The sequence below is a fragment of the Lethenteron reissneri genome, chromosome 62 (genome assembly GCF_015708825.2).
Source record: "Lethenteron reissneri isolate LAM-NWPU_2019-01 chromosome 62, ASM1570882v1, whole genome shotgun sequence".
Lineage (NCBI taxonomy): Eukaryota > Metazoa > Chordata > Hyperoartia > Petromyzontiformes > Petromyzontidae > Lethenteron > Lethenteron reissneri.
Genome location: NC_083840.1, coordinates 5937794 through 5965551, shown reverse-complemented (window position 1 = coordinate 5965551; position 27758 = coordinate 5937794). Strand labels below are relative to the sequence as shown.

General features: G+C 54.1%; 2 protein-coding genes across 2 annotated transcripts in view; both read left to right on the top strand.

The window, feature by feature from the left end:
* LOC133358489 (NXPE family member 3-like) overlaps positions 1–27758 on the top strand; it is a gene marked incomplete at its 3' end in the record, with an annotated part of 180920 nt that overhangs the window by 13476 nt on the left and 139686 nt on the right. The window lies entirely within an intron of this gene.
* On the top strand, positions 20482–27155 carry LOC133358515 (uncharacterized). Its single transcript, XM_061576876.1, has 2 exons — positions 20482–22345; positions 26151–27155. Exons 1-2 carry the CDS (start codon positions 21044–21046, stop codon positions 26163–26165), a joined length of 1317 nt encoding a protein of 438 aa, XP_061432860.1. The 5' UTR covers positions 20482–21043; the 3' UTR covers positions 26166–27155.

Sequence of the window (27758 nt, the reverse complement as noted above, 5' to 3'; positions counted from 1 at the left end):
CCACCGGTTTTTCCCCCTCCACATTTAGATTCCACGTCACCACGAGTTTTAGAGCATTTGGCTGTTGTTCTAAATTCTAGATTTGAAGCTTTCATGGCTGCAAGGATTCATATTCTTAGGTTTTTTTCGGTAAAGTCACGTAGGTTAAATTTAAATTATAAAAGTAAAATACAAATAAAATAAAAATCACGACGTTTCGGAGGCAACACAAGCTTCCGTCTTCAGGTGGAACCATCACAGCACGATTGCTGCATCAAGTAAAGAGAAATTCCAATAAAACCGTCCTAGTAAAGCGATGGGTATGACCTTGTTATCTCGGCATCTCTTGAGGAAGGCCAGCGTCTCGAGAAGCTGTGACTTCTTGTCTCGTTGTCTGTTAAAAACTCAGATAGGTGGAATTCCTCCCCGGAGAGGTTGTTCTCAAGTTCCACACGGTGATGATGATGAGTTACTTCGTTGAGCTATCATTGGTGACGGCCAGGTGGCTTCTGATGGAGAACTACACAGTTCCGTGGGCCTTGCCTGGTATAGTAAAGATTGTTTCTAGTTTAGTTTGAGGTGTTTCACGGCTCCGGGTATGGGAAACGCTCCTCAAATCGACTCTGTTTGGGTGAAGTGTCATCTTAAGAGCATTTCTCAGAGGCCTTCATGCAGCAGTGGGTAGACCATTCCTGCTGCTGCTGACTATGATGATGATGATGCTGCTGACGATGATGATGACGATAATGATGATGCTGACGACGCCGGCAAAACAGAGAGAAGGCCACCTTGACAAGGGATAAAGACAAAGATCCCCCGTGTAGCCTTCAGTGAATGGGTGAGCGAGTGAATGAGTGAATGGGTTAGCGAATGAATGAGTGAATGGGTGAGCGATTGAATGAATGAGTGGGTGAGTGAGCGAGTGAGTGAATGGGTGAGCGAGTGAATGAGTGAGTGAATGTGTGAGCGATTGAGTGGGTGAGTGAGTTAGTGAATGGGTGAGCGATTGAGTAAGTGAGTGAATGTGTGAGCGATTGAGTGAATGAGTGGGTGAGTGAGTTAGTGAATGGGTGAGCGATTGAGTGAATGAGTGGGTGAGCGAGTGAATGAGTGAATGGGTGAGCGATAGAGTGAATGAGTGGGTGAGTGAATGGGTGAGCGATTGCGGGAATGAGTGAGTGAATGAGTGAGCGATTGAGTGAATGAGTGGGTGAGTGAGCGAGTGAATGGGTGAGCGAGTGAGTGAGCGATTGAGTGAGTGGGTGGGTGAGTGAATGAGTGGGTGAGTGAGTTAGTGAATGGGTGAGCAATTGAGTGAATGAGTGGGTGAGTGAGTGAATGTGTGAGCGATTGAGTGAATGAGTGAGTGAATGAGTGAGCGATTGAATGAGTGGGTGAGTGAATGGGTGAGCGATTGAGTGAGTGAATGAGTGAGCGATTGAGTGAATGAGTGGGTGAGTGAGTGAGTGAATGGGTGAGCGATAGAATTAGTGAGTGGGTGAGTGAGTGAGTGAGTGGGTGAGCGGGTTTGAGGATTGATGCTCATCTCCCGGTCGTAATCTTTGTTATCACTCAACGAGAAACACGCCGCGCAGACGTTTGCATCTCCATCCGCGCGCGCAGGCGTGAACGCACGCGTGCAGGCGTGGTGCTGGCCACCCACCCCCTCGCGTGCCGTGCCGGCCTTCATAGGTGCTCGCTAACAGCATTTGTCCCTACAGTCTGTTAAGGTTATATGGGGGATCTTTGTCTTTGAGGGTGTGGAGAGGTGAGTCTGTGGGTCTCTGTGTGAGTCTGTGGGTTTCTGTGAGTCTGTGGGTCTCTGTGAGAGTCTTTGGGTCTCTGTGTGAGTCTGTGGGTCTCTGTGTGAGTCTATGGGTCTCTGTGTGAGTCTATCGGTCTCTCTATGAGTCTGTGGGTCTCTGTGTGAGTCTGTGGGCCTCTGAGTCTGTGGGTCTCTGTAAATGTCTGTGGGTCTTTATGTGAGTCTGTGGGTCTCTATGTGAGTCTGTGGGTCTCTATGTGAGTCTATGGGTCTCTATGTGAGTCTATGGGTCTCTGTGTGAGTCTGTGGGTCTCTGTGTAAGTCTATGGGTCTCTGTGTGAGTCTGTGGGTCTCTGTGTAAGTCTATGGGTCTCTGTGTAAGCCTATGGGTCTCTGTGTGAGTCTATGGGTCTCTATGTGAGTCTGTGGGTCTCTGTGTGAGTCTATCGGTTTCTCTGCGAGTCTGTGGGTCTCTGTCAGTATGTTGAACTTCTTTCGCACCGTACGTAGCCAACCGCGTGAATCGGGGGGTGCGGGGATGGGGGGGGGGCAACAAACTAAACACAACAACAACAACAACGAGCAGTTCTAAAGAAATGAGTTTATCAACCTCGATAATGATAATGATTTCAAAGCGAAGCTACCAGTGGCTTCTGGCATCGGAAGGGAAGAGCGTGGTGTGTGTATAAAGAGTCGGCGCATCGAGACCCATAGACTCGCACAGAGACCCATAGATTCGCACAGAGACCCATAGATTCGCACAGAGACCCATAGATTCGCACAGAGACCCATAGATTCGCACAGAGACCCATAGACTTACATAGAGACCTGTAGACTCACACAGAGACCCATAAACTCGCATAGAGACCCATAGACTTGCATAGAGACCCATAGACTAGCACAGAGACCCGTAGACTCACACAGAGACCCATAAACTCGCATAGAGACTCATAAACTCGCATAGAGACCCGTAGACTTGCATAGAGACCCATAGACTCACACAGAGACCCATAGACTCACACAGAGACCCATAAACTCGCATAGAGACCCATAGACTTGCATAGAGACCCATAGACTAGCACAGAGACCCGTAGACTCACACAGAGACCCATAAACTCGCATAGAGACCCATAAACTCGCATAGAGACCCGTAGACTTGCATAGAGACCCATAGACTCGCACAGAGACCCATAGACTCACACAGAGACCCATAGACTCACACAGAGACCCATAGACTCGCACAGAGACCCATAGACTCGCATAGAGACACATAGGCTCGCATAGAGACCCATAGACTCGCACAGAGACCCATAGACTCACACAGAGACCCATAGACTCGCACAGAGACCCATAGGCTCGCATAGAGATCCATCGACTGGCATAGACTCGCACAGAGACCCATAGACTTGCATAGAGACCCATAGACTCGCACAGAGACCCATCGACTCACACAGAGACCCATAGACCCACCCTTTGACTTTCAAGGAGACCCATAGACTCACAGATAGACCCGTAGACTCTCATAGAGACCCATAGAGACCCGCCTGTGGTTGAACTTGGTTCTCGAGGTTGGGTGGCGTTGCCAGGGTCAGTGCAGTCACCAATTCCTGCGGGAACAAAAACAAAAAAAATAAACCCCCATCAGATTAAAGTTTGCTCTCGTTACTTTATTTGCATAAATTCTAAGAGAATTGTCATGATCAGCTGGCCTGCCATGCGTGGAGCATTACTCCCATATGCTGGGGCGGTGTGAAAGTGCTGTTGAGTGAACCAGATGTCACTTGATTAAGATCTCGGACGCAGCTCTATGATAACCGCTTCCACGGATTTTTATTCCGATTGGACCGGAGCATCACATGAAGGAGAAAGTGGTCTCAGTGGTAGTTCTGTGATGTACGCTTCTGCTGGGTTTTCTGTTTTCCGTGTGGATCGGAGCGTCACATGAAGGAGAAAGTGGTCTCAGTGGTAGTTCTGTGATGTACGCTTCTGCTGGGTTTTCTGTTTTCCGTGTGGATCGGAGCGTCACATGAAGGAGAAAGTGGTCTCAGTGGTAGTTCTGTGATATCCGCTTCTGCTGGGTTTTCTGTTCCGATTGGATCGGAGCATCACTTGTAGGAGAAAGTGGTCTCAGTGGTAGTTCTGTGATGTCCGCTTCTGCTGGTTCTGTTCTGATTGGACCGGAGCATCACCTGAAGGAGAAAGTGGTCTCAGTTGTAGTTCTGTGTTGTCCGCTTCTGCTGGTTCTGTTCTGATTGGACCGGAGCATCACCTGAAGGAGAAAGTGGTCTCAGCGGTAGTTCTGTGATGTCCGCCTCCGCGGGCTCCGTTCCGATTGGATCGGAGCATCACCTGAAGGAGAAAGTGGTCTCAGCGGTAGTTCTGTGATGTCCGCCTCCGCGGGCTCCGTTCCGATTGGATCGGAGCATCACCTGAAGGAGAAAGTGGTCTCAGCGGTAGTTCTGTGATGTCCGCCTCCGCGGGCTCGCGCCGCTCTTCGGGGACTTCCCAACGGATTTCCGATCTCGCGACGTCAACAGCGGCGCAAGTGGCATGATAATTGGTGGCACAAAATCTGCAAGAAAAATATTTTTTTTAAGCTCTGGGAGTGCGATCATTTTAACGATTCGCGCGCGGGCAGATCCACGGTCCGGTTTCGACACGCGGTGTCTCGTCAGCAGAGCCAGGTTCGCGTGAATCGCTGCTGGCTAAACTGCCCAGGTGCTTAGAGGCAAGGATCAGTCCAGCATTCAGTGTGTTCATCAGCAGGGTCGGGGTCCCTTGCTTCAATGCCGGTTGAACCGGCGGACGTTCATGGGCAAGAACTGGTTTCCACATTCAGTGTGTTCATCAGCAGGGTCGGGGTCCCTTGCCTCAATGCCGGTTGAACCGGCGGACGTTTTTTTTTGCGAGGATCTTCACTTGGAGACACGGGGGTCAAGGTTCATTGCCTAAACTACCCAGTGCATAACACGAGACAATTTCCATCCTGACTCAAGACTTTTGGATGAAGTTGCATTGGCTTTTCTTCGTTTTCTTCTCTCGTAGCCTCGGCGTTGTAGGAAGGCCCCCGCACGGCCTCGCACGGCGGGGCGCGTCAAAAGAGAAAACGCGTGGCGATCACAACGCTTCATTTTATTGTTTAATTAAATCCTTTATATTAAGTTCGCTTGCTTGCTTGCTTGCTTAGGACCGTGCAAACCTTTCGGTCGTTGTTTAACCCACTTCCCGTGATCCAATCGAGCTGACATTTTGCACACAGACTCGTTGTGCGAGACAATTAATGTTCGTCAAAATTTTTTTCCAAAATTTGACACTGTTTAGGGAAAACAAATTAAATATTTAATTACCAATTGTTTAATACTACAGACAATCATCTTACCCATAGGTGGCAGCCATCTCAAGCCAGAGGACGAGAGGACTCTAGCCGCCACGCATATAAAGGATTTAGAGTGAAAAACTTTGTTTTTACGGGTTATACTTATTTTCACTCGAAGACAAAGGCTCCCTCCCCCCACCTCCACTGTGTGAACAGACTGGAGGGGCAAGCGCTGTTAGCGAGTAGCACCTATGAAGGCCACGCCCGACCACCTTTGTCTCCCGAGTGGCGATGTTTACACATCGCACCAGGTACTCATTGGAGGCTGAGTCCACCTAGGGGAGGACTGGTTCAGATAATCGTCACCGGTGTTGGCCGTGAGCGGGAATTGAATTCGGGTCGCCAGGTTTGTAGCGCAGCGTAGCGCTGACCACTACACTACTGCTCCCCCACACAAAGACAAAGATCCCCCATATAGCCTTAACAGACTGTAGGGGCAAGTGCTGTTAGCGAGCACCTATGAAGGCCGCAACCGTACACGAGGGGGTGGGTGGCCAGCACCACGCCCGACCGCCTTTGTCTCCCTAGTGGTGATGTTTACACACCGCACCAGGTACTCATTTGAGGCTGAGTCGACCTAGGGGAGGCCCAGGACCGGTTCAGATAATCGCCACTGGTGTTGGCTGTGAGCGGGAATCGAACTCGGGTCGCCGGGTTCATAGTGCAGCGCGCTAACCACTACACTATCGCTCCCCACACACACACACTGACACACAGACACATACACAGTGACTCACACACACAACAACAACAACCGCCATTCGCCACTAAGTGGCGGTGACGTCACCACGACGCTTGTGCCAGGCCACGTGCACCTTGAGGCCACGTGAAGTGTCGAACGCCCGCTGGCAGGAGGTCACGGGGCAGACCCAGCAGGTACCATGGGTCGATTGACTGAGATGACCGAGACGACTGGCTGATGCACCACCTGTGCCCCCCACTGTGCCAACTTGCTACGCTTTAGCCACCCGGCGCTCCGCTCGTTGTTGTGAGCGTCGCTCCTCCGCCCTCCGTTGTTGTTGGAGGGCGACTGCCTCCAACTGCCCAGTAGCGTCCTTCACGAGCCTCCTCCTCCGCTGAGGTCGATCTTGACACCGCTGGTATTGGTAATGAGACCCCCTCTCCGACAGATCTCCGCCGCTAAACTCCACGCGTGTCGCATCGTCACGCCACGGGCACGCGTGTCGCATTGTCACGCCACGGGCACGCGTGTCATGTACGTTGGACGTCGTCTCCTTCGGTGCCACCTCACGTAGGGGAAGATCGACAAAGTAAAAGCACGCGCACGCACAAAGTTGTCGCTTCATGAAATTACTTTTCAAGCCGGACATGGAAGAGGGATTGCTCCCAGTTTCTCCCCGATGTCGACGGCGTGGCAGAAGAGCGACCCAGCAGCTCCGCGGGTCCTCACAAACCTGGCACAATACAGACGTGTTGTCGAGATCCATGTCAGGAAGAACACGCAAGAAAAATGGTCGCTTAAGGCGATGCTGCATGCGGGCGCGTGCCATGTGTCGTGTGTCACGTGCTGTGTGTCACGTGCTGTGTGCTGTGTGTCACGTGCTGTGTGTCATGTTTCACATGCCGTGTGTCACGTGCTGTGTCACGTGCTGTGTGCCGTGTGTCACGTGCTGTGTGTCACGTGCTGTGTGCCGTGTGTCACGTGCCGTGTGTCACGTGCTGTGTCACGTGCCGTGTGCCACGTGCTGTGTGCCGTGTGCCACGTGCTGTGTGCCGTGTGTCACGTGCTGTGTGCCGTGTGTCACGTGCTGTGTGCCGTGTGCCACGTGCTGTGTGCCGTGTGTCACGTGCTGTGTGCCGTGTGTCACGTGCTGTGTCACGTGCCGTGTGTCACGTGCTGTGTGCCGTGTGTCACGTGCCGTGTGCTGTGTGTCACGTGCCGTGTGTCACGTGCTGTGTGCCGTGTGTCACGTGCTGTGTGTCACGTGTCGTGTGTCATGTGCCGTGTGTCACGTGCCGTGTGTCACGTGCCGTGTGTCGTGTGTCACGTGCCGTGTGTCACGTGCTGTGTGCTGTGTGTCACGTGCTGTGTGTCATGTTTCACATGCCGTGTGTCACGTGCTGTGTCACGTGCTGTGTGCCGTGTGTCACGTGCTGTGTGTCACGTGCTGTGTGCCGTGTATCACGTGCCGTGTGTCACGTGCTGTGTCACGTGCCGTGTGCCACGTGCTGTGTGCCGTGTGCCACGTGCTGTGTGCCGTGTGTCACGTGCTGTGTGCCGTGTGTCACGTGCCGTGTGTCACGTGCTGTGTCACGTGCCGTGTGCCACGTGCTGTGTGCCGTGTGTCACGTGCTGTGTGCCGTGTGTCACGTGCTGTGTGCCGTGTGTCACGTGCTGTGTGCCGTGTGCCACGTGCTGTGTGCCGTGTGTCACGTGCTGTGTGCCGTGTGTCACGTGCTGTGTGCCGTGTGTCACGTGCTGTGTGCCGTGTGTCACGTGCCGTGTGCTGTGTGTCACGTGCCGTGTGTCACGTGCTGTGTGCCGTGTGTCACGTGCCGTGTATCACGTGCTGTGTCACGTGCCGTGTGTCACGTGCCGTGTGTCACGTGCCGTGTGTCACGTGCTGTGTGTCGTGTGTCACGTGCCGTGTGTCACGTGCCGTGTGTCACGTGTCACGTGCCGTGTGTCACGTGCCGTGTGTCACGTGCCGTGCCGTGTGTCACGTGCCGTGTGTCACGTGCCGTGTGCCACGTGCTGTGTGCCGTGTGTCACGTGCCGTGTGTCACGTGCCGTGTGCCGTGTGTCACGTGCCGTGTGTCACGTGCTGTGTGCCGTGTGTCATGTGCCGTGTATCACGTGCTGTGTCACGTGCCGTGTGTCACGTGCCGTGTGTCGTGTGTCACGTGCCGTGTGTCACGTGCCGTGTGTCACGTGCTGTGTGTCGTGTGTCATGTGCCGTGTGTCACGTGCCGTGTGTCACGTGCCGTGTGTCGTGTGTCACGTGCCGTGTGTCACGTGCCGTGTGTCACGTGTCACGTGCCGTGTGTCACGTGCCGTGTGTCACGTGCCGTGCCGTGTGTCACGTGCCGTGTGTCACGTGCCGTGTGTCACGTGTTGTGTGCCGTGTGCCACGTGCTGTGTGCCGTGTGTCACGTGCCGTGTGTCACGTGCCGTGTGTCACGTGCTGTGTGCCGTGTGCCACGTGCTGTGTGCCGTGTGTCACGTGCCGTGTGTCACGTGCCGTGCCGTGTGTCACGTGCCGTGTGTCACGTGCCGTGTGTCACGTGCCGTGTGCCACGTGCCGTGTGCCGTGTGTCACGTGCCGTGTCACGTGCCGTGTGCCACGTGCTGTGTGCCGTGTGTCACGTGCCGTGTGTCACGTGCTGTGTCACGTGCCGTGTCACGTGCTGTGTGTCACGTGCCGTGTCACGTGCTGTGTGCCGTGTGTCACGTGCCGTGTCACGTGCTGTGTGTCACGTGCTGTGTGCCGTGTGTCACGTGCCGTGTGTCACGTGCTGTGTCACGTGCCGTGTGTCACGTGCCGTGTTCCGGGTGCTGCCCCAGGACTTGTGTCCGCGCCGCGCTCCGCCGATTTGCTTGCGAAGTGGAGCGCCGTCTCGTGTGCCATGCAAATGTGCGGCGCACGCACGGAGCGTGCTGCCAGGGGGGGGGGGGGGGGGTCAATGGGTGTCACCAACCCACCCTGACCCCTCTCACTCACCTGTGCCACCCACCCGGTCCCCAGCTGATTCGCCTCCATCGCGTCACCTAAATATTCTCTCCCTCTTGTAAATCTGTCTATGTCCCTCTCTGCACCTCACGAGGTTTTGCCGCGCGGGCAACATTTGCATCGCCCCCCCCCACGGAGGTCCTGCGATAATCTCTCCTCCCCCCCCTTTTTTTGCTTTGCCTTTTGCGGTCTCGTCTCGAAATTCCACGCACCAACATATTTATGGAGAGAGAAAGAGAGATGATGATGGAGATTCCAAGTAATATTCAGGTTTGTTGGAGGGCGACGGTGGATCACGTTTCAGGGGTGATTTGCATCTGGGGGGGGCGGGGGGTGGGGGGGGGGCGCGTGGTGAAAAGACGCGCAGGTCACGTGCACAGAGAAACTGGGTCACGTAGAGAGTCGTAGACTCGCACAGAGACCCGTAGACTCACACAGAGACTCGTAGACTCGCACAGAGACCCGTAGACTCGCACAGAGACCCGTAGACTCGCACAGAGACCCGTAGACTCACACAGAGACTCGTAGACTCACATAGAGACCCATAGACTCACACAGAGACTCATAGACTCATATAGAGACCCATAGACTCACACAGAGACCCATAGACTCACACAGAGACCCATAGACTCACACAGAGACCCACAGACTCACACAGAGACCCATAGACTCACACAGAGACCCATAGACTCGCATAGAGACTCATAGACTCACATAGATACTCGTAGACTCACACAGAAGACTCATAGACTCATATAGAGACCCATAGACTCACATAGAGACCCATAGACTCACACAGAGACTCATAGACTCACATAGAAACTCGTAGACTCACAGAGACGATATGAGTCTATGTGTATCTCTGTTGGTCTCTATGTATCTCTATGAGTGTCTTAGTATCTCTGTGGGCCTCTGTTTATCTCTCTGTGTTAGTTTATTTAGTTTTGAAACCGCAGCAGATTTAGTTTGGGAGGGAGAGTGTGATTGAGATCTTGGAACGCTCCACGTCCTGCAGTTTGCATCTCAGACGGAGTTTGCCAAGCGCAGAGAATTTACGATATCTATCTTGATGTCACCCTGGCTAGGAGATGTTGACTACCTCGCCTGGTGTACAGGAGGTCGTGGGTTCGATCCCGACTCTGACGATGCCTGCTGCTGTATATTTGGAGTTTGCGTGTCTCTCTCATCATCATCACGGTGGCTAGGAGATGTTGACTACCTCGCCTGGTGTACAGGAGGTCGTGGGTTCGATCCCGACCCTGACGCCTGCTGCTGTGTATTTGGAGTTTGCGTGTCTCTCTCTCATCATCATCACGGTGGCTAGGAGATGTTAACTACCTCGCCTGGTCTACAGGAGGTCGTGGGTTCGATCCCGACCCTGACGCCTGCTGCTGTGTATTTGGAGTTTGCGTCTCTCTCTCTCATCATCATCACGGTGGCTAGGAGATGTTAACTAACTCGCCTGGTCTACAGGAGGTCGTGGGTTCGATCCCGACCCTGACGCCTGCTGCTGTGTATTTGGAGTTTCCGTGTCTCTCTCTCAACATCCTCACGGTGGCTAGGAGATGTTAACTACCTCGCCTGGTATACAGGAGGTCGTGGGTTCGATCCCGACACTGTAGCTTGCTGCTGTATATTTGGAGTTTGCGTCTCTCTCTCTCATCATCATCACGGTGGCTAGGAGATGTTGATTACCTCGCCTGGTGTACAGGAGGTCGTGGGTTCGATCCCGACCCTGACGCCTGCTGCTGTGTATTTGGAGTTTGCGTGTCTCTCTCTCATCATCATCACGGTGGCTAGGAGATGTTGACTACCTCGCCTGGTGTGTACAGGAGGTCGTGGGTTCGATCCCGACACTGAAGCCTGCTGCTGTATATTTAGAGTTTGCGTGTCTCTCTCTCATCATCATCATCACGGTGGCTAGGAGATGTTGACTACCTCGCCTGGTCTACAGGAGGTCGTGGGTTCGATCCCGACCCTGACGCCTGCTGCTGTGTATTTGGAGTTTGCGTGTCTCTCTCTCATCATCATCACGGTGGCTAGGAGATGTTAACTACCTCGCCTGGTCTACAGGAGGTCGTGGGTTCGATCCCGACATTGACGCCTGCTGCTGTATATTTGGAGTTTGCGTGTCTCTCTCATCATCATCATCATCACCACGGTGGCTAGGAGATGTTGACTACCTCGCCTGGTCTACAGGAGGTCGTGGGTTCAATCCCGACCCTGACGCCTGCTGCTGTGTATTTGGAGTTTGCGTGTCTCTCTCTCATCATCATCATCACGGTGGCTAGGAGATGTTGACTACCTCGCCTGGCCTACAGGAGGTCGTGGGTTCGATCCCGACCCTGACGCCTGCTGCTGTATATTTGGAGTTTGCGTGTCTCTCTCTCATCATCATCACGGTGGCTAGGAGATGTTGACTACCTCGCCTGGCCTACAGGAGGTCGTGGGTTCGATCCCGACCCTGACGCCTGCTGCTGTGTATTTGGAGTTTGCGTGTCTCTCTCCCCGTGGTCGTGTGGATTTGTCTCCGAGTCCTCCTGCTTTCCCCGCCACGTTTAGAATGAACGCCACGCGTTGAGAGTATCCGGCTGCTGCTACAAAATGTCCACGTGATGGCGGTGACGGTGATGAGCCACGTTCGATGACCCATCACTCGTGATGGGTCAGGGTCGCTTCTGAAAAATAGCTACGTAGGGGCCTTGCACCTGGTAGAATAAACAAAATAGTTTGCCCCAACAGTCTGCTAAGGCTACCTGGGGGATCTTTGTCTTTGTGTGTGCGTTGCTACTCGCTAACAGCACTTGCCCCAACAGTCTGCTAAGGCTACCTGGGGGATCTTTGTCTTTGTGTGTGCGCTGCTACTCGCTAACAGCACTTGCCCCAACAGTCTGCTAAGGCTACCTGGGGGATCTTTGTCTTTGTGTGTGCGCTGCTACTCGCTAACAGCACTTGCCCCAACAGTCTGCCAAGGCTACCTGGGGGATCTTTGTCTTTGTGAGTGAGTTCGCTGCTACTCGCTAACAGCACTTGCCCCAACAGTCTGCTAAGGCTACCTGGGGGATCTTTGTCTTTGTGTGTGCGTTGCTACTCGCTAACAGCACTTGCCCCAACAGTCTGCTAAGGCTACCTGGGGATCTTTGTCTTTGTGTGTGCGCTGCTACTCGCTAACAGCACTTGCCCCAACAGTCTGCTAAGGCTACGCGGGGGATCTTTGTCTTTGTGTGTGCGCTGCTACTCGCTAACAGCACTTGCCCCAACAGTCTGCTAAGGCTACCTGGGGGATCTTTGTCTTTGTGTGTGCGCTGCTACTCGCTAACAACACTTGCCCCAACAGTCTGCTAAGGCTACGCGGGGGATCTTTGTCTTTGTGTGTGCGCTGCTACTCGCTAACAGCACTTGCCCCAACAGTCTGCTAAGGCTACCTGGGGGATCTTTGTCTTTGTGTGTGCGTTGCTACTCGCTAACAGCACTTGCCCCAACAGTCTGCTAAGGCTACGCGGGGGATCTTTGTCTTTGTGTGCGTGTTAGTGGCGTGAACTTGAGAACTCCAATTCCCGTGCTGGGCTCGGACCGGATCACCGTTCATCTTCGCGCGCCGCACCCTGGTGAGCACACAGGCAAAGGTCCCCCAGGTAGCCTTGAACAGCCTCGCGAAGCAGCGCCTCTGAAGGCCGGCATGGCTGCTTGTGTTGTGGTTATTGCAAACATGATGCCTTGTACAAAGGCGTCAGTTTTTGTACCAGTTGAAAGGGTAAAAACACATCACTACATTTTGCCGCTGCTAAAGGAGACGTCTCATAGTGTAAGTGTTACGGCTACACGGGGGGTGGTGTTGGTGTTTGCGTGTGTCCTTGACAGACACGGGCAGACCTCATCACCATCCACCTCCACCTCCACCACGTCGTCACCGGCTCCCCGTGTGCTCCCTGGGGCCCCCACCTGAGTACGGATACTTCCTGCGTGGCGATTGGCTGCAGCCGTCGTGCCGTTCCCTGCGGTTCAGGCGCCCGGAGCGGGTGGCCCGCTGCCTGGCGGGGAAGAGGGTTCACCTCGTCGGGGACTCGAACGTGCGCCAGTGGTTCGAGCACCTCGTGGACTTCGTGCCCAGTGAGTGGAAAACGCGGCAAGGCCTGGGTTCGAGTCCAGACTGTGGTGTGCTTTCTCTGTCTGAGTGGGGTTGGTGCCTTGTACCCCATAGCCCCCTTGAATGTAGAGTGAGTGTGTGTCGGTGTGCGTGAGTGTGTGTGTGAGAGTGAGTGACTGTGTGAGTGAGAGTGAGTATGTGTGTGTGTGAGTGAGTGAGTGTGTGTGAGAGTGTGAGTGTGTGTGAGAGTGAGTGAGTGTGTGAGAGTCGGTGTGAGTGTGTGAGTGTGTGCGAGTGTGTGAGAGTGTGTGTGAGAGTGTGATTGTGAGTGAGTGAGTGATTGTGAGTATGTGAGTGTGTGAGTGTGAGTGAGTGATTGTGTGTGAGAGTGAGTGAGAGTGTGTGAGAGTCGGTGTGAGTGTGTGTGTGTGAGAGTGTGTGTGTGAGAGTGTGATAGTGTGTGAGAGTGTGTGAGAGTCGGTGTGAGTGTGTGTGTGTGAGAGTGTGTGTGTTAGAGTGTATGAGAGTGAGTGCAAGTGTGTGAGTGTGTGTGAGTGCAAGTGTGAGTGTATGAGAGTGAGTGTATGAGTGTGAGTGAGTGTGCGTGTGAGAGTGTGTGAGTGAGTGTGAGTGCAAGTGTGAGTGTATGAGAGTGAGTGCAAGTGTGTGAGAGTGTGTGAGTGTGTGTGAGTGCAAGTGTGAGTGTATGAGAGTGAGTGTATGAGTGTGAGTGAGTGTGCGTGTGAGAGTGTGTGAGTGAGTGTGAGTGCAAGTGTGAGTGTATGAGAGTGAGTGCAAGTGTGAGTGAGTGTGTGAGTGAGTGTGTGAGTGAGTGTGTGAGTGAGTGAGTGTGTGAGTGAGTGTGTGAGTGAGTGAGTGTGTGAGTGAGTGTGTGAGTGAGTGTGTGAGTGAGTGAGTGAGTGTGTGAGTGAGTGTGTGAGTGAGTGAGTGTGTGAGTGAGTGAGTGAGTGTGTGAGTGAGTGTGTGAGTGAGTGTGTGAGTGAGTGAGTGTGTGAGTGAGTGTGTGAGTGAGTGAGTGTGTGAGTGTGTGAGTGTGTGAGTGAGTGAGTGAGTGAGAGTGAGTGCAGTTTGTATTCTCCCCCTGCTCTGCATGAGCGAACGTCGCCCCATCGTCACGGCGACGATGCCGAGGCTGCTCCACTGCAGCCGGGACGACGAGGAGAAGGAGTCGTCGGTAAAGAAGACGTCATGGAGTTCTAGATTTGAAGCTTTCGTGACTGCAACGATTCATATTCTTAGGTTTTTTCGGTAAAGTCACGTAGGTAAAAAATTTAAATTAATAAAAGTAAAATAAAAAAATTAAAATAAAATAAAAAAATCACGACGTTTCGGAGGCAACACAAGCTTCCGTCTTCAGGTGGAACCGTCACAGCCACGACTGCTGCATCAAGTGAGAGAAATTCCAAGAAAACAGTCCTCGTATATACATGGAGTCTTAACAACTCGCCCCCCGCCCGCCCATCACGCAGCTCTCCGCCAGGTTCCGACCGGCGCCCCCCTCAGCACGGGCCCCCTGCTAGCGGTGGACGCGGCGCGCTCCACGTCGCTGCGCTACCACTGCCACGGCCCCCCAATCCGCTTCACCGGGGTGCCCGCCGACACGCTGCGATGGGAGGCGCCGCGGTTGGCGCGCCTGGAGGGCGGCCGCGGCTGCGTGGTGGTGCTGTCGCTGGGCGCGCACTTCACCAGCTTCCCGCTGGGGGTGTTCGTGCGCAGGGCGCGGGCGCTGGGGCGGGCGCTGGGCTCGCTCCTGGCGCGTGAGCCGGGCACCGTCGTGGTGGTGCGCACCGCCAACACGCAGGTGTGTGTGTGTGTACGTGTGTGCGTGTACACGTGTGTGTGTGTACACGTGTGTGTGTACGTGTGTGTGTGTGCACACGTGTGTGTGTGTGCGTACGTGTGTGTGTGCGTACATGTGTGTGTACACGTGTGTGTACACGTGTGTGTGTGTGTGTACGTGTGTGTGTGTACGTGCGTGTGTGTGTACACGTGTGTGTGCGTGTACGTGTGTGTGTGTGCACACGTGTGTGTGTGTGCGTACGTGTGTGTGTGCGTACGTGTGTGTGCACACGTGTGTGTGTGTGCGTACGTGTGTGTGTGCGTACGTGTGTGTGTGTGTACACGTGTGTGTGTGTGTACGTGTGTGTGTGTACGTGTGTGTGCGTGTACACGTGTGTGTGCGTGTACGCGTGTGTGCACGTGTGTGTGTACGTGTGTGTGCGTGTACACGTGTGTATGCGTGTACGCGTGTGTGCGTGTGTGCACGTGTGTGCGTGTACGCGTGTGTGTATACGTGTGTGTGTGTGTACACGTGTATGTGTACTAGTGTGTGTATACACGTGTGTGTGTGTGTGCGGGGCGCGGTAGTGTAGCGGTTAGCGCGCTGAGCTATGAACATGGCGACCCGGGTTCGAATCTCGCTCACGGCCAACACCCCCGTAGGCGCAGTCTGTGCAGCTGGCGCCCTACGGCAGCGACTGGCTGGCGCGCCAGCAGAACGTGGCCCTGCGGCGGCTGCTGTCGGGCCTGCCGCTGGGCTGGGTGGACGCCTGGGCCATGAACGTGGCCCACTCGGGGCCGCCCCGACTCCACCCGGAGGCCGCCATCGTGCACCTGCAGGTGGAGGCAATGCTCTCGTACGCGTGTCCAGACATGGACGACGACGAGGAGGACGAGGAGGAGATGTGGGAGGAGGAGGATGAGGAGGTGGACAAAGAGGAAGTGGAGGAGGAGGATGGAGAGGGCCGATTGGGAAGGGAATGAAGAGGAGGAGGTGGGTGGGGAGGATGAGGAGGAGGAGGAGGTGGAAGATGGAGAGCGACGATTGGGAGGGGAATGAAGAGGAGGAGGTGGTGGTGGGTGGGGAGGATGGTGGAGGATGAGGAGGAGGAGGTGGAAGATGGAGAGCGACGATTGGGAGGGGAATGAAGAGGAGGAGGTGGTGGTGGGTGGGGAGGATGGTGGAGGATGAGGAGGTGGACAAGAAGGAAGTGGAGGAAGAGGATTGAGAGGGACGATTGGGAGGGGAATGAAGAGGAGGAGGAGGTGGGTGGGGAGGATGGTGGAGGATGAGGAGGTGGAGGAGGAGGAAGTGGAGGTGGAGGATGGAGAGCGACGACTGGGAAGGGAATGAAGAGAGGAGGTGGTGGGTAGGGAGGATGGTGGAGGATGAGGAGGTGTGCACGTTTAGGCCACGTGAAGTGTCGAACGCCCGCTGACAGGAGGTCACGGGGCAGACCCAGGTACTACTGTGCCAACTTGCTGCGTTTTAGCCGCCCGGTGCTCCGCTCGTTGTTGTGAGCGTCGCTCCTCTGTTTTCCGTTGTTGTTGGAGGGCGACTGCCTCCAACTGCCCAGTAGCGTCCTTCACGAGCCTCCTCCACAGAGGCCGATCTTGACACTGCTGGTACCAGTCATCGGCAAGTCCACTCAGCTCCACGTCCTCCTGTACCACGTCACTCCATCTCTTCTCTAGCCCGTGCCTCGCCCGTTTAGCCGCCTCTATCCGGCCGAACAAAAGCTGTTTAGGCATGCGGTGGCTGGGCATGCGGGCTACATGACCCAGCCAACGCAGCCTTTGCACCCCTTTGATTCTCAATTGTTCAAAAAAATGTTCAATGTTAATAAACACATCGCGTTTGATGAAACAAAGTAAGTTGTACTGATAAGAATTGGTTTCACCCCTTCTGGCAATGGAACAGTTTTGTTGGCTCTTTCGGTAAAGTCACGTAGAAGGGAAATAAAAATAAAACATAAAAAATAATTAAATTATTTTATTATGTTTCATTTTTTTATTTCGGTAAAGTCACGTAGAAGGGAAATAAAAAATAAAACATAATCAAATACATTTTTTATGTTTTAAAAATAAAATAAAAAATAAAGTCACGTAGAAGGGAAGTAATAAAATAATAAAAATAAAACATAATAAAATAATTCTCACGACGTTTCGGCCGAAATGTGAGAATTATTTTATTATGTTTTATTTTTATTATTGTATTACTTCCCTTCTACGTGACTTTACCGAAGAACCAAGGAGATGAATCCCTGCAGTCACGAAAGCTTTAAATCGAAATTTATACATTCTCTATTTCGACACTGGCAAGAAACGCACCATTATAATTTGTACTTGCGTGCCCGTTGCTGCATTTGATGATTTACCTTCCAAAAAAAATCTCGCCACGTCTCGCTACCCCCCAGAAAGGGCATTTTGGGGTGGTGCGTGGTGCGTGATGCAACTCAGGTTAAGAATCACTGTTCTAGAAGCATCCAACAGCATCCCAATGCCTCGTGTGATGACGATGCTGCACTGAGGCAGCCGTTACAACCGTTCGCTCGATCGCCTTCTACCTCCAATCGGCATCCACCAAGAAACGCGTTCCCTTAATGCGTTCATCATCGCGTTGTGAAGACAACACGCGTTTGTGTCAGACATCCGATGAGCTCCGTTAGTCTCCGGTCACCTGCCGTGACCGCTGTCACGTCCCCTGCGATTGCGAAGGGCTGCCGTTGGTTCGATAAAACGATTAAATAAGGTTCTGAAGCCTGTGTTGACATCAAGTTTCTCTTCAGCAGTTAGGACGGCTTGAACATTTGGTTCAGTACAAGAAAAAGTGTGGGCTGGTTTCCACATTCAGTGTCTCTTCAGCAGTCAGGACAGTTTGAACATTTGGTTCAGTACAAGAACAAGTGTGGGCTGGTTTCCACATTCATTGTCTCGTCAGCAGTCAGGACGGCTTGAACATTTGGTTCAGTACAAGAAAAAGTGTGTGGGCTGGTTTCGAAATTCAGCATCTCATCAGAAGAATCGGTTGCTGGCGCGAGCTACCCAGATGTTCATTGGCAAGGGGCAAGAGGTTGGCTCTCCGTAAAGATCGTCTACCCCCCTCTCCTGGCCACGCCAGGGAAGGCAGAGTTTAGGATCTCACATACCGACAAAGACAAAGATCCATCGTATAGCCTTAACAGACTGCAGGGGCAAGTGCTGTTAGCGAGCACCTATGAAGGCCGGCACGGCACACGAAGGGGTCGGTGGCCAGCACCACGCCCGGCCGCCTTTGTCTCCCCAGTGGCGATGTTTACACCGCACCAGGTACTCATTTGAGGCTGAGTCGACCTAGGGGAGGCCCAGGACCGGTTCAGATAATCGTCACCGATGTTGGCCGTGAGCGGGAATCGAACCCGGGTGGCCAGGTTTGTAGCGCAGCGTAGCGCTAACCGCTACACTACCACACACACTTTAACACACGCGCTCACAAAGTTCGCCACGCGACACTCAAGACTAAACCTCGCAATCATTGGGTTTCCAGTTCACCGTTTTATTCGAGTAAGTCCCGTTCATTTTGATAGTTTTTTTAGAATAGTTTTATCAACACGATGGTTAAAAATGTACACGTCCTTCCCCCCAAAAAAACCAAAAAAACGACAACAACGCATCATCCGCTCGCCAACAACATCGACGGTGTGCGTCATTCAGATTCTTTAGAACAAAAGGCATTTGGTTTAGGAAGCGGAGAATTCGATTATGTCCAATCGCAGCGATAACCAGAAAGTTACGAGTAAATTGAGCCCCATGTGATCGATTCCGTCCAATCACCGTGACAGCCGGGAAGTTACGAATGAATCGAGCGCCATGTGACTTATTCCGTCCAATCACAGCGATAACTGGGAAGTCACGCATGTTCTTAGGTTTTTTCGGTAAAGTCACGTAGGTAAAAAATTAAAATTAATAAAAGTAAAATAAAATAAAAATCACGACGTTTCGGAGGCAACACAAGCTTCCGTCTTCAGGTGGAACCGTCACAGCCACGATTGCTGCATCTTACTTGACGTGTCGTGATTTTTATTTTATTTTAATTTTACTTTTATTAATTTGAATTTTTTACCTACGTGACTTTACCGAAAAAACCTAAGAATATGAATCCTTGCAGTCACGAAAGCTTCAAATTTAGAAGTCACGCATGAACTGAGCGCCATGTGACCGATTCGGTCCAATCGCAGCGATAATCGGGAAGCTACGAATGAATTGAGCACCACGTGACCGACTCCGCCCAATCACAGCAACAACCTGCAATCGTCGTCGTCACCGTCGTCGTCGTCATCATCATTGCCTGCCACTCGGGATTCCAAAAAAATCCGAGACGTAACTCCTCGACGGTTAGAAAACAAAAGCTCACGGCCCCTTTGTTGATCCACGGCGTTTCGGTCCCGAGCGATGTTTGACCATGACGTCACCATGACGTCACCGTGACGTCACCGCATTCACACCATTGGAACCTCATTTGACAGAAGAAAAAATATGATAATTGGTTTTTTACCCTTTTATCTGGCAACAAAACTTCTTATCCCGAGCTCTCATACTCTGATGGTGCATTGTCTTTGAGTTGTGCGCCTTTTGGCGTCATCTGGTCCAACACCATGTGAGACTAGGCTCTAAGGAAAGCTGTCTCGGGTGTGGACCAATCAACTTCAAGGACAGTGCATATCATTATCAGAGTTATGTTTTTTGTTTGCATTACGACTGCAGGTATTGTGGTCTATGCAAACATGACTCCTTGTAAAAAAAAGGTGTCAGTTTTGTTGCCAGATAAAAGGGTAAAAAAACAATTATCATCACCGCATTCATCGAAGTAAACCATTCTCCAAAATGCGCAAACTCCTGCAGCGGAAAATTGCAGCCCACTTCAATCGGTTGGTGATCGACGTTCAAAGCGGAGGGACTGCCACCCTCAAAAGGGATGCCCCCCCCCACCTCAACGTGGATCCACGCATGTTATTCGTCGCCAAAGGTTTTGGCATAACGCTTTTTTGGCGACGAACGAATACGTGAAAAATTAAAATGGGTTACTCATAATCAACGTTTTTGGGTTTAGATCGCGTTTATTTATAAATGTGTCGTAACCCTCCACCACCCGACACGGCCAATTAGTAAAAAAGTGTCACGTTGACAAAGACAAATAGTTTGAGTACTCAAATTGTAAATGTTGTGGCTTCAACACACCGGTGGGCTAAAGCAGTGAACTATTTGTCTTTGTCAACGTGACACTTTTTTACTGATTGGCCGTGTCGGGTGGTGGAGGGTTACGACACATTTATAAATAAACGCGATCTAAACCCAAAAACGTTGATTATGAGTAACATTGGTCACGAAAGCCTACGTGTTAAAATAAAATGGGTTAGCTGTCCGTGGTGACCACGGCTGGTTTCCCCACGTAACGGTTTGTCATAGCTATTTCGCGATTGGTTTGGAATGACGTCGCATTGTGGCTCGTTTCGAATTGCGAAGAAAGTTTCAAGTCGCTTGACGAAATCTCAACGGCGACGACGCTTAAAAAAATATAAATGTGGTGTCGCGAAACCCGCCACCACCACCACCTCCCGACACAGCCCAATTAGTAAGATTCGCCACGTAAACAAAGCGTGCCAATTCACAACTCTGGCTGTCGCCTGATGATGCTGGTGGTGGTTGTTGTTGTAATTACCGGTGAAACGTCACGGCTGCCCGAATTGTAAATGTCGTAGTGAGTTTTACTCGCCAACACCACAACCGGTTAGTGCTGAACTAGTGTAGAGGTGTAATTGCGCATGGCTACGAATGTTGAGGTGTGATTATGCATGGCCACGGATGGCCAACAAACACAAGGGGCGGGGTTACGGCCGTACACAAGGGTGGCGCTAGCACCGACGTCCGCATGTGTATCCCCCACGGGCCCCCCCTCGGGGGCGAGTCCTATAAAAGGTGATGAGCTCGAGGGCTCGAGGTCGGGGACTCAGCTTTAACCAGAGAAGACGGAAGACCAGCTAGTGTAGGCCCCAGAGCTCCCCTGGCTCGCTGTCCTTATAAGGGCCGACCAGGGCAAGCCGGTGGCGTGGCCCCGAGAGCCCAGACGAAGCTGGTCTGGTGACTCAGGGAGCCGGGATCCCAGCTTAACCAAGCTGGGACAGATAGCCTCCCCTAGTCCCGTAGTGGAGGAATTGGTATAGGTTAGAGGGGTTAGCTGTCGAGAATCCCTGTAGCCAAGTGACCTGTTCAACTGTGTTGGTGTAATAAATAAGTGTGCCTCCGATCCTGTCGTCAAGCCTCCATATATACTTACTACATCTGGGGTCAGAAGTAAACGTCCAACGATGGACACACGAGGGACGACACGTACCAGGGAGTCGGAGATGGAAGACGCCGCGGCCGATTCTCCACCAGTGATGGCCGGGGTCGAATCGGAGCAGCCGGGGCCGAGTACGCCCGCGCCGCTACGACAGGAGGAGGGGGATGCGTCGGCCGAGGGACTCCGGCTGGCCCACTCCCGCCTGGCGGACCTGCTCTACGCCGCGGCCGCCGCGTTGGAGGAGATCACGCGGCTGGGGGCTGGAGGAGCAGCGCGGGTCGACGACGGCAGCCGGCGCGGGGCGACGTTTCCCGCCACCCCGACGCGGCTCGCGGTCAAATTTCCCGCCATCTCTACAGTACGAGCGGAGGGCGGGGCCGGCCCGCGTCACGTGTCTGCTGAGCGCCAAGCACAAGCCGTGACATCATCAACGCCGGCCGGCGCGTCAACATCAGAGCGACCGGCGATGCCATGTGCACGGCCCGCCCACACTGTATCATCGGCGGGGAGCGACGGAGAGCGTTCTGCGGCCACGGACGCCGCCTTACAACAGCGTCTGCCGCCTCTTAAAGAATTTGTCGGCGCTGACGGAGACTGGGGCGGCTTCAAGAGGCGGTTCATCGCTCATCAAGAGATGGCGAACTGGTCGGACGCCGAGGCTCTACGCGCGCTGCCAGCGATGCTGGACAACGACGCCCTGGCTACCCTCACCTCGGCGCCGAGGGAAAAGCGCGCCACTCTACACCTGGCGTTGCAGCTGCTGTCAGCCGTCTATGGGCCGCCTTCGGACTGCAGGCAGCTGTTCCACGATCGGAGTCGGGGCGCCAACGAGTCACCCCTGGCCTTCCGGACGGCTCTCCTGGCTCTGGCAAAGGCTGCTTTCCCAAGGATGGACGAGGAAGGAGTGGATGCCATGGTGGCTGAGAAGCTGCTGCTACTCGCTGACGAGCTGGACGTCAACGTCCTGGCTCAGGACGACGCGGAGATGTCGTCCCTGCTGGTCGCGCGCCACATCCACGGGGGCTTGCGGTCCCTGCGTCGGAAGGCGGCAAAGGGGGCGGCCGGCCATGCCATGGCGACCACCGCCCTCCCATCGGAGGAGGTCTGCGGGGTGGAGCGGCGAGGGGAATGGAGATCGGCGGCACCGCAGGCTCGGAATGGACCGAGCCGCCAGGAGCAGCCCAGGTCATCTGGGGCGCTCACACGCTGCTACAACTGTGGCCTGCAAGGCCACGTTGCGTCTGGATGCCGGGCTCCCCGTCAGCGCGGGGCGACACCTCGTCAGGACGCCACGCCGTCTCCTCCCAAGCTCCAGCAGAGAAATACGGCGAGTCGCGGCACCTCACACGTTTGGCCCACGCACACATCCGACACACACTCACGCGCTCAACTAAACAGGGCTCCAAATTCCCCGTCCGTCGCGCGCGATTGTTCGGTAATGCGGCGAGCGCTCCAACCGGGTCAGTGGTCGGAGCTCGCCCATCGTGTCGTTGCTGCGTCGGCGGGATCATCGGTCGTGGTCGGTCACATTGATGGGGTAGAGGTGCGGATTTTAATTGACACAGGGGCATCGGCGACCATTATATCTGATTTAATTTATAACATCCTTCCCGTTCAAAGTCGTCCCTTGCTCCCTGTTGACGTGCCGTGCTATGCCGCTAACGGAGGCTCTCTGGGCATTATTGGCCAAATCCGCGCCACTATCTGCATTGGGGACATTAAATTATCCGGCCCTGTTTTGGTTTCCTCCTCACTCGCGGTTCCGTGCCTGTTGGGGACGGATTTTCTGGCCAAAATGCCCATCCGTATCCTTATTGACCAAGGGTGCATTGAGCTCCCATCGGGCCGACGCGTTACATTTCTGTCTTCCCCCACCACGGAGCGTCGGGCGTTTGCCACCGTGCAGGCGCTCGTCACAAAAACTGTGCGCGTGCCTCCGGGGGCTCAGATGCTCGTCCCTCTTAGGTTGCGTCGGTCGTTTGATGCAGGGGTTGCGGATCGGGGGGTCTTGTTGGGTCCATCTCGGGCCGGGGTCAATGGACCCGATTTGCTCGCGGCTCAGACTATGGTGAGAGGGGATGGGGACCCCTTCATTGCAGTCCTTAATGTGGGATCGCGAACGGCCGTGGTTCCTCAAGGGACCGTGCTTGCACACGCAACGCCGGTGCCCTATGAGGAACCACTCGTGGGTCAGGTATCCACCGATCCTCCGTCGCGACCGCATTCGGACTCTGATGACGGATGGCTGGATGCGCTTTGCGCGGGTTCAGTGGACCTGTCTGACTCGCAGCGCGCGCAGCTGCGAGTTCTCCTGAGCGAATTTGCTGACGTTTTTAGTCAACACAAATTTGATATTGGTTGTACAAAATTGCTGCGACACCATATTGACACGGGTGACAGCGCGCCGATCCGCCAAAATCCCTTTCGGTTGAGTCCCGCCGAAAAGGATCATGTCAAATCGGCTGTTGATGACATGCTAGCCGCCGATATCATTTCCCCTTCCACCAGCCCGTGGGGCGCGCCGATCGTTTTGGTGAAAAAACACGACGGCTCACTGAGATTTTGTGTTGACTTTCGGCGTCTCAACAAAATCTCTGTGGCAGATGCGTACCCGCTTCCTCGGATGGATGAGTCGCTCGACGCCTTGGCCGGTGCGCGATTCTTTTCCACCCTTGATTTGCTATCTGGATTCTGGCAGCTTCCTCTGGATGACGAATCGAAACCTAAGACTGCTTTTCGTACACCGCAGGGCCTCTTCCAATTTAACCGTTTGCCGATGGGTTTACATTCTGCGCCGGCAACTTTTCAGCGGTTAATGGAATTGGTCTTGGCAGGTTTGCAATGGGATTCGTGTTTGATTTACTTAGACGATGTCATCGTCTTTAGCAAATCCTTCGAGGAACACCTCCAGAGGTTGCGTGCTGTTTTTCTCAAAATGCGGGCTGCCAATTTGAAATTTAAACCACAGAAGTGCCATTTACTCCGCGAATCGGTGCGATATTTGGGTCACATTGTTGGGCGCTCGGGGATATCCACTGATCCCGCCAAAACGGAATGCGTCAGCTCCTGGCCGACTCCCACCTCTGTGGGAGAAGTCAGGAGTTTCATTGGGTTCGCGTCGTATTATCGGCGATTTGTGGCTGACTTCGCTACGATTGCGAAACCATTGCATGCCTTGACGTCCAAGGGAGTCAGGTTTCATTGGGGGCCGGAGGAGGAGGCTGCTTTTCGCGCCCTCAGAAATGCTTTGGTGGGAGCTCCGCCGTTGAATTACCCGGATTTTTCACAACCCTTCTTGCTCGATACTGACGCAAGTAACACGGGCATCGGGGGTGTGCTGTCCCAGCTCATCGGGGGCGTAGAGCATGTGGTGGCTTACGGTAGTCGGGTACTGTCTCCAGCCGAACAGCGGTACTGCGTTACCCGTCGGGAATTATTGGCCATTGTTTATTTCATTCAGCAGTACCGCCCGTATCTGTACGGTCGGCGGTTCACCGTCCGTACAGATCATGCGGCCCTACAGTACGCCCTGCGGGTTCAACAACCATCGGGCCAGTTGTCTCGATGGTTGGAGATCCTCCAAGACTATGACTTTGTCACCACATATCGTAAGGGTGTCCGCCACACGAACGCTGACGCCCTGTCACGATTGCCACCCGCTTCGGAGTGCGCGTGCCTGTTGGGTTCGGGGCGTTGTAGGCCCCCGAACGTCACCACCGATTCGGTCCTCGTGGCCGCTACCGATGCACCTTCGGCTTCGGGTCCTATCGAGCAAGAAGGGAGGGATTCGTTGCTGGGGTTGCCGGTCGCGGAATGGGGACGCCTCCAAATGGAGGACACCTCCCTCCTCGCTTTGCGCCGTCGCGTCGGGGGGGCTGGTCAGGGGGTGGAAAACGTTGACTCGTGGGGGTTGTTCCAGGGTCTTTTGATGCACTGGGATGGAAAAACCCGGCGCCAGCGGCTTGTGGTGCCTGCTGCTTTAAGGGGTAAGGTGGTATGGGCTGTTCGTGAGCGGCTTCTGCACTTGGGGGTTCACAAGACCTTTGCCACGCTCCAGCTGGATTTCTTCTGGCCGGGCATGGAAAAGGACGTGGGGGATCTCTTGGGGTCATGCACGCAATGCGCGCAGAGGAAGCCGCCTGCGAGGGGGTCCAACCCTCCGCTGCAGTCCATAAAAGTTTCCCGGGTTAACGAGCTCGTCGCTCTGGACATACTTGGGCCATTTCCCGCTACGCCCAGGGGCAATAGGTATTTACTAACGGGGGTTGAATACTTCACGAGATGGCCTATGGCCTGGCCCCTGGCGAACCAGTCGGCAGCAGCCATCGCGGAGGCCTTTGTCCAGGGCTATGTCCTCGACAAAGGTGCTCCGGAACGGCTGCTTACTGACCAGGGTAGGAATTTTTCTGGTAAACTCCTACGTGAGGTGTGCGACCTCTTGGGTACGGAGAAGGTTCGGACCTCTCCGTATCACCCACAAACTGACGGGATGGTGGAACGGCTGCATCGGACCATCACGTCCATGCTGTCCCAGCAGGTGTCGGTATCCCAGACGGATTGGGACCTCCGCATAGCCGGTGTGTTGCAGGCCTACAGAATGGCTCCTCATGCGGCCACCGGATTTTCCCCTTTCTTTTTAATGTATGGGCGCGAAGTTAACCCCCCTGTGGCGACCCAGCTGAAGCTCTCGGCGCTCCCGGCGAAGTCTAATTTGTCCGAACACATTAAATTTAACATCGCTAAATTATCTGAGGCGCGGGAAGCGGCCGTGCAAAATTCTGAACTCCGCCAGAAGGCGAACGAGAGGCTTCGGTTGGGGCGGGTGCAGGTGGTCAAATGGGAACCAGGGGACAGGGCGTGGTTGCACTGTCCTCAGGTGCCGCTGGCAACCTCGTCGAAATTGGTACGGCCGTGGCGGGGGCCAGTGGAGGTCGTGCAGGTTTTGCGGCCGCAATGTGTTCGCGTCAAATGGGGGAGGCGCCGGTGGTATGTGCACCCCTCAAGGTTAAAACCATTTGTCGCGCCGCCCCGTGGTTCACACACACACACGCATGGCCAAACGTGTGAGGGTGTCGCCGACTCCCCATCGTCGCTGCACTCGCCTAACCTGACGCCAACTGTTCCGTCCCCAGGTGAAACAGGAGTGACGGGTCCACACCCACCAACCCCTCCCGGAGGGGTCGGGGGTCACTCGGCAGCGACGCCTGACTCTCTTGCACCCGGACCGTCAACAACCGTCACTGAGCGTGCCAGGACGGGCCCTTGTGACGGGCCCGCCGCGCGGACGCGCGCCAAAACGCGCAGACTATTGTGAGGTCGGCCGTTGGGGGGCCTTGCGGACAATGGGAGGGGTGGCGTCCGGAGTGTGTGTATATATGTTGGTTTTGGGGTATTTATTCGGGGGGGGTGCGTCGGGTTATTTTTTTTTCCTCTCTCTCTCGCTCTCTTCCTGTTGTTGTTCTTGTTAAGGTTCTCTTGTTCTTGTTAGAAATTACGCGAGGCACACACACGGGGTTTTTGTGAGGGATGCACCTTTATTCTGATTTTTTTTTTTTGCAGCCAGGGACGGCTGCGAGCTGTACAGGGGGGGGTGATGTAGAGGTGTAATTGCGCATGGCTACGAATGTTGAGGTGTGATTATGCATGGCCACGGATGGCCAACAAACACAAGGGGCGGGGTTACGGCCGTACACAAGGGTGGCGCTAGCACCGACGTCCGCATGTGTATCCCCCACGGGCCCCCCCTCGGGGGCGAGTCCTATAAAAGGTGATGAGCTCGAGGGCTCGAGGTCGGGGACTCAGCTTTAACCAGAGAAGACGGAAGACCAGCTAGTGTAGGCCCCAGAGCTCCCCTGGCTCGCTGTCCTTATAAGGGCCGACCAGGGCAAGCCGGTGGCGTGGCCCCGAGAGCCCAGACGAAGCTGGTCTGGTGACTCAGGGAGCCGGGATCCCAGCTTAACCAAGCTGGGACAGATAGCCTCCCCTAGTCCCGTAGTGGAGGAATTGGTATAGGTTAGAGGGGTTAGCTGTCGAGAATCCCTGTAGCCAAGTGACCTGTTCAACTGTGTTGGTGTAATAAATAAGTGTGCCTCCGATCCTGTCGTCAAGCCTCCATATATACTTACTACACTAGTAACGAATTGACGAGGTTTTGTTTACGTGGCAAACCCTTGCTGATCGGCCGTGTTGGGTGGTGGTGGCGGGTTTCACGACACATTTATATATTTACGAGATCTAAACCAACACAACTTCTTATGGATGATATCGGTCGCGAAAGCTGACTGCTGCTGCTGCTGCGTGTTAATCGACGTGGACAGCTTTTTAGGGGGTTTTAAGGACGCGTAAAAACATTTTTCTGATCCGTCCGCTCGAATTTCCCCCAAAAGTTGTAGTCCCGAATGGAGTGAATGAGCCTTTTTATTTTTGTTTGAATTGGCAATGAAAAGGTGTGAATTGTGAAGAAGACAGAAAGACAGCCCCCAGTGACGACACCGCGTCTTGTTGTTGCCGCTATAACCACAACGATGTTCGACACCTTTGTTCCCCTTATTGCTGAGGCGGTAGGGGAGGGGGGCAGGGCCGGGGCAGGACCCCCCCAACTGAGATAGACTTAAGATTTAGACTGGAGACCTGGGGGGGTCCGTTACATCGTCCACTTCTTACCTCCACCTCCCCCCCCCCCCCCCACTGCGGTCACTTATAACAGGGGTTGAGTTGTGAGAACCTGATAGCGTCGTCGA

Coding starts and splice junctions, on each gene's coding strand:
- LOC133358515 (XM_061576876.1), top strand. CDS start 21,044: ATGGACACACGAGGGACGACACGTACCAGGGAGTCGGAGATGGAAGAC.